This window comes from Zerene cesonia, chromosome 15, assembly GCF_012273895.1.
Source record: "Zerene cesonia ecotype Mississippi chromosome 15, Zerene_cesonia_1.1, whole genome shotgun sequence".
NCBI classification, from domain to species: Eukaryota; Metazoa; Arthropoda; class Insecta; order Lepidoptera; family Pieridae; genus Zerene; species Zerene cesonia.
The window spans coordinates 2,490,110-2,495,848 of NC_052116.1; the positions used below are offsets into that span (position 1 = coordinate 2,490,110).

The following is a 5,739-nucleotide window of genomic DNA, read 5'->3' on the forward strand; positions in this document are numbered from 1 at the left end:
AAAGTACCAGTTCCATAGTTAGCGTTCGTGGCTGTAATGAAGACATAGTGGGCCACGCCCCCCCTAAGCGGGTAATAGAGTCATTATGGTGCGCGCGCGCATGCTCGCCCGATATCTCAGATCGGCTCGATACAGCCTCAGGTACTTCGAAATAGACGATTTTTCATCCGATAAACTGCTAGACTTGAAACTTTAAATCGTAAGGGCTCGAAGCTGATGGTAGATCGTGGAGATGGTTAATGTTTATCATTATTTAGTGGTTATCCTTATTAAGTGAAACTTATTTAAAAAATATACTAATATTTAAAGTTGAAAAAGCTCTATTGATACATATAACAGTTGCAGTGAAATTACATTAAATATAACTTTACAGAAAAAAAAAATGTTTCCATTACCAGGAATTAAATGTGAAAAGAGGTCCTTAACCTATTTTCTTTCTTTTTTATTTAATTTCTCCATTCTTCATTTCAACAGCTGTCATTGTCCTTGTTCACTCGTTCATCTGTAGTGCAATCATTTGATAGATTGAAATTGTTTTAATAAAAAAATCTATTAATTAAGGAATTATTTCACTAAGACTTAATATTACCGTGAATAATAAATATATATTACAATAACAGACATTAATTGAAAATGACACGGCGCCGATTGAAGCACGATAAAAAAACAAAACTAGAAGGTAATCTGCATTTTTAGGATAACAAGGAACCTTTATAGCAAAGGATTCTAAACCCCTTTGCTATGAAGGTTTTGAATAATTTCCATCAATCATCATCAATATGTTATTAGAGTTAGATTGAATGGACATATTATGATACCTACTTAGTTCAGAATTAACATTGCAATATATCAAATGCAACCAACTACCTGGAATATACATAAACTAGTTTTCCGCTCGCGGCTTTGCCTGCGTGATCAAAGAATATTCCTAAGAAAATTTGATATTTAGCCGTGGTAAAAAGTACCATATAAAACCTTCTCTCTATCCTCCAGCCACACATTGCGACGAGAAAGAAAGACAAATAAATAAACACACCTTTGTATTTATAATATTAGTAAGGATAAGAATTCATTAATAGAAAGCTTTTGCTCGCGGCTTCGCACGCGTTAAATTCGGATTAGTTTAATAGATGTTATTATACATAATATAGACCTTCCTTGAAACACTCTATTAAAATATACCCATCAAAATACATACATACATATAGGGGCCGATATTCTATGTATTCATCCTTCTTAATATTATAAATGCGAAAGTTTGTAAGGATGTGTGTGTTTGTTGCTCTTTTACGCAAAAACTACTGCACCGATTGCAATGAAATTTGCTACGTAGACAGCTGGACAACTGGAATAACATATAGGCAACTTTTTATCCCGATATTCCTACGGGATACGGACTTACGCGGGTGAAACCGCAGGGCGTAGCTAGTAATAAATAAATTACAAATATCTTTACAGATAAAGCATTCGAACCAGCGGACTTTTCCTACTGGGACCCATACTACGTAGATTCTGAAATAGTGCAACGGTACAAGCGAAATATAGAAGAAGGCGAAGACGCATTTGCAGAAGCGGAGGTGACAACCGTAGAGACCTCGACATCGAAGCCCGTCAAACAACATTTGGGACCGGCAATCGCATTGACAGGAATATTCGGTGCTTTGTTTATTATCCTGCCGTTTCTCGTGAAGAAGGGACCCAATAGAGGGTGGGTATTTTTATATAGGAAAACATCCACATCTGGGTAGCAGAGTATTTGCTTATTAATTGTTTAAAATCTGTCTATATAGCTGAGGTTGTTTGAACGCTATCACGTTAAACTTCGAGTTACGGGACCGATATCAAACAATATTTTACCGTTGTATTAATGAGTTGTATAAGTAGGTGCTATATGCTATATTAATGCGTAACGGGCAAAGTCGGGGCAGTTCGCTGGTTTAAAATAATTGTTTTAAAATACGTTGCTGATGCCTTAATTTAAATGTATTTAATGTTTTATATTTAAGCCTATTAATTTATGTATTTAATGTATTTAATATACTGAATTACTTAAATGATTAATCTTTTTTCAGAATAATACAATGCAGCATCATGATAACAATATTCTGTATGTGGATTTTGTAAGTTTCGTTAAGACAAATTCAAATATACTATCTTATGAATTGTGATCAATTCATAATATAACTATATGATTTGTATTTACGTCCAATTTGTAATGCAAAGCTATAATTCAAATTTCTTCAACTTAATAACTCTTTGTGGGGTAACTGTTTCCACATCTTTGAGGCGTTTTATTGGTCATCATCATAGGGTACCATATCCTGACTTGTACAAATATATAGAATTTGTCTTGTTATATCTTTTAGCTGGGTGACTATTTACATTGGGCAAATGAACCCTTTAATGGGACCAAGACTCGAGAACACTACTGTTGCTTGGATTGCACACAAATTGGTTAGTTTATATTTTATTAGTACCTCACCTAGCCCCAATCCTCAAACATGTATGTATCAATTCCTATATGGAGTTTCAGCAAAAACCAAACATAATCGTGTTTGTTTTTTATTTGATTTTAGTATTAAATTCATTGCTACTTTCTTCTACTACATATTTATGTGTATGCTTTTTTTCAGGGTAATCAAGTTGTAAGAGGCAACTCCAGCAGTTCCGACTAATGATTGTCTATCTAATATTACAGTTATTTAAAAGCTTAAGTGTCATTCTCTTTAAGACCAATAAAGTATATAAACAAAAATCTGTCTAATTCATCCACCTTACACTATTTTTCGTGAAATGTCACTAAACAAATTTTCATGTAAGCGATATTGTAAACATTTATCCACTAAATGACTTCAAAATATTAGTTCATTGCAACCCTCGTAACGATGGTTACAAAAGCAAAATGTACACTTGTAAAAATAAACCGATTATCGAAGTATCTCGTTAACAAGTTGATCCTCAGAACAATCAAAATGCGCACGCCGTACTGCGCCCCCAGAACAGAATCCGGCGATATCGCTAAAGATCAAAATTACATTTGTTGCGAAATCATTTATCAACGCTGATTCTCTTTCCATTTGCCGTCCCCAGACTTGTGGGCCGGCAATTTTGTAAGGCAGTTACTGGTTATGAGTAGAGCGATTTAGTTATCGCCGGTATTTATAAGGTTAATTTTAGTGTGACATATCGGATTTGTAAAACATGTGAAATTATTAATTTTACAGTAAATCTATCCGAGTAAGAATGTATTAATTAAAATTATGACGATCATTTTTATTTATAACGTATTAAAAATGCTTGATTCTATTAAAAAGGTAACATATAACCTTCGTGTACATTTAAAAATTTATTTATTACTATCCGGCCAAAAAACAATATCCTTTTCCGCGCCCTTCCCACTCCATTCCTTTATTTTCGTCCAAAATCCTTTACTTATCCTTAAAATAAAACTTCGTCACTCGATGCACCGCTAATCGCTCCGTCTATGAATTGAATAACTCACAAAAATCAAATGTGCTTCAGGGGAATAGTATTTGTGGGGAGATCATCATTAATTCTTGTTGGTGACGACATTTAGATTAAATTTTAATATTTGTATTAAATGTTCACTTATCTCGAATGCGCAATCAGAGAACACATGGATAAGTTGTTTAATTTTATGTTGTTTTCTTAAATATTGTATTGCAAAAAGTAAATTAACATTTTAGAAGGTACCTATCAATATATTTACAAATCATTACCAGGCTTACGAATGTTGAACTTATAAAATTAGGGGAAATTATTAAAACAATACTGTGACAACATGCTTTTCAAACAAAAAGCTATTTCATGGGAATTAAAAATGTTATCGGAAATAAACCACCATACAGTAGATGTTCCTTACTTCTTCTAACATTCCTAAGCGAATCAAACATAACCTATCTTCTTTTTGTCAAACCTCAATATATACAATAGTAATTTTCTCACTCAACTAGCAAAGCTATTCCGAACGAATTCATCCCCATCGCAATAAAGCCACAAATTTCTAATAAAATAGGTGTAATCCAAAGGTCAGCCCTAACCTTAACTCAATTGTTGTGTTTTCGATCTATTTTTTCGCCCTAAAACCAAATTCGCGGCATATTGCCGACAACCCCATCTAAATGATAATTCGAGAACCCTTCTTACAATAAAAATTATTGCGGCCAGTTTATTTTATTACGCTTCGCATTGTATTCAAATACCTACGGACAATCGAATCTGTGCTCTGTAGTTTCATTTGAAATATAAACCCTATGCTCTACTAATAAAAAAAAAAGAACTTGTAACATTTTGTCATTGGCGCCTAGTTTATTTTGCCGCCCTTGCCGTTACAGCAAATGTGAAGCTTTCGTTTACCTATTGAATTTCTTTAAACAAATGTATGTTTCTATATTAATTATAAAAAATGGAACACAAGAAATAATTATCGTGATGTCCCAAGATAGGATTTTTCAGTGATTTCCACGTATAATTATTTTTTAACAAACATTGAACCGACTTCAAAGCACTGAAAAGCGAAAAAAAAATTATTACTTTATAGTAATAATTTTATAGCTTATGCGCTTATGCGCTATCTAATCATCTATTCGAAGACCTGAATTTCCACCGTCAGATCCTTACTCGTACCCTGATAATGGTACCACCACCGGAATATACTCTTTCAAACTAAATAAAAATTTATTAAATCGGTTATAAATTACCGAAAATGTGGTCTAAGTTCTAGCATAGCCAAAAAAAACAGACGACCATAAAACCTCTTCGTTTTTGGAAATCGGTTAAAAGAAAGAGACTGAAGATGGAAACGATTACGGCAAAACTTATTCAAATAATGTAAAAAATTAATTGGATATTATAACACATTATAAGATCATTTTCGAGTGTATACTCATTTCCGTTAACACCGCACATTTACCCTCGCACAGTAAATAGTTATAATTACCTAGCAGATGTATATTTGCTTTACAATCTACTATAACAGTCATCAACCGCAAGACAAAGCTAGCAACCCCATTCTTATCTCCCTTTCAGATCGCAATCAGTGCCGCCATATTCGATGCCATTATGAATCAAATTCCCGCCTTTTTACTTTTTTCCATTCGCTAGGCACCGGCGTCAGATCTCACAGCCGATAAGTTCTTTATTATCCTGGATGATTTTTTAATCTATGCAACTACCGATGTCGTATTTCACACATTTATTATTGTCTCATAATAGTTTGTTTAAAGAACAATAGCTTTTTATGGGGACAGATTAAGATTAAAATGACTTAATAATTACAGTTACAACTAAATGCGTATTTAAGAGGCTTGTGTTAATTGCGTGTGCAACATATTTTATATGGCAATATTATTGCAATTCCAGCTCAATTTCTTTGTTTTAAGATTAGATATTAAATAAATGATGAGAGTCTGAATGTAGAAATTGGAAAAAACAACACCGTTGAGGCGAACACCGAAGTCTCGTAGTGGATTTTCCTATTTGAAACTCGTTAGGAGTTTGTGTGAACTTTTAAACTGTACGAGACTGTTGAAACCGATAAATCGGTGAATAACCTTAATATTAATATTTTTTCTTCTTTCTGAAATTTGCCATGTTTGCTATAGGACTGAAGTATTTCTATAAGTAAGGGTAAGTATTATTATTCCTTAAAACACAGGTTGATTGTAACTTGCCTTAGGTGTACGGGTAGGTAGTTAAGTAAATTTTCACATTTCAATT

General features: G+C 33.2%; 1 protein-coding gene across 1 annotated transcript; it reads left to right on the plus strand.

Annotated features, from left to right (window-relative positions):
* The first annotated feature begins 633 nt into the window (after nucleotides 1–633).
* On the plus strand, nucleotides 634–2,675 carry LOC119832442. The gene is made up of 4 exons (XM_038356112.1): nucleotides 634–679; nucleotides 1,459–1,708; nucleotides 2,367–2,454; nucleotides 2,634–2,675. The coding sequence occupies exons 1-4, from the start codon at nucleotides 634–636 to the stop codon at nucleotides 2,673–2,675; spliced, it is 426 nt and encodes a 141-aa protein (XP_038212040.1).
* The last annotated feature ends 3,064 nt before the right edge of the window (nucleotides 2,676–5,739 follow it).

Bases quoted from the DNA above. Each gene is read 5' to 3' on its own strand.
- LOC119832442 (XM_038356112.1), top strand. From the start codon at position 634: ATGACACGGCGCCGATTGAAGCACGATAAAAAAACAAAACTAGAAG. The intron at 680-1,458 runs GTAATCTGCATT...ATATCTTTACAG, and splicing joins TAAAAAAACAAAACTAGAAG to ATAAAGCATTCGAACCAGCG. The intron at 1,709-2,366 runs GTGGGTATTTTT...TATATCTTTTAG, and splicing joins AAGAAGGGACCCAATAGAGG to CTGGGTGACTATTTACATTG.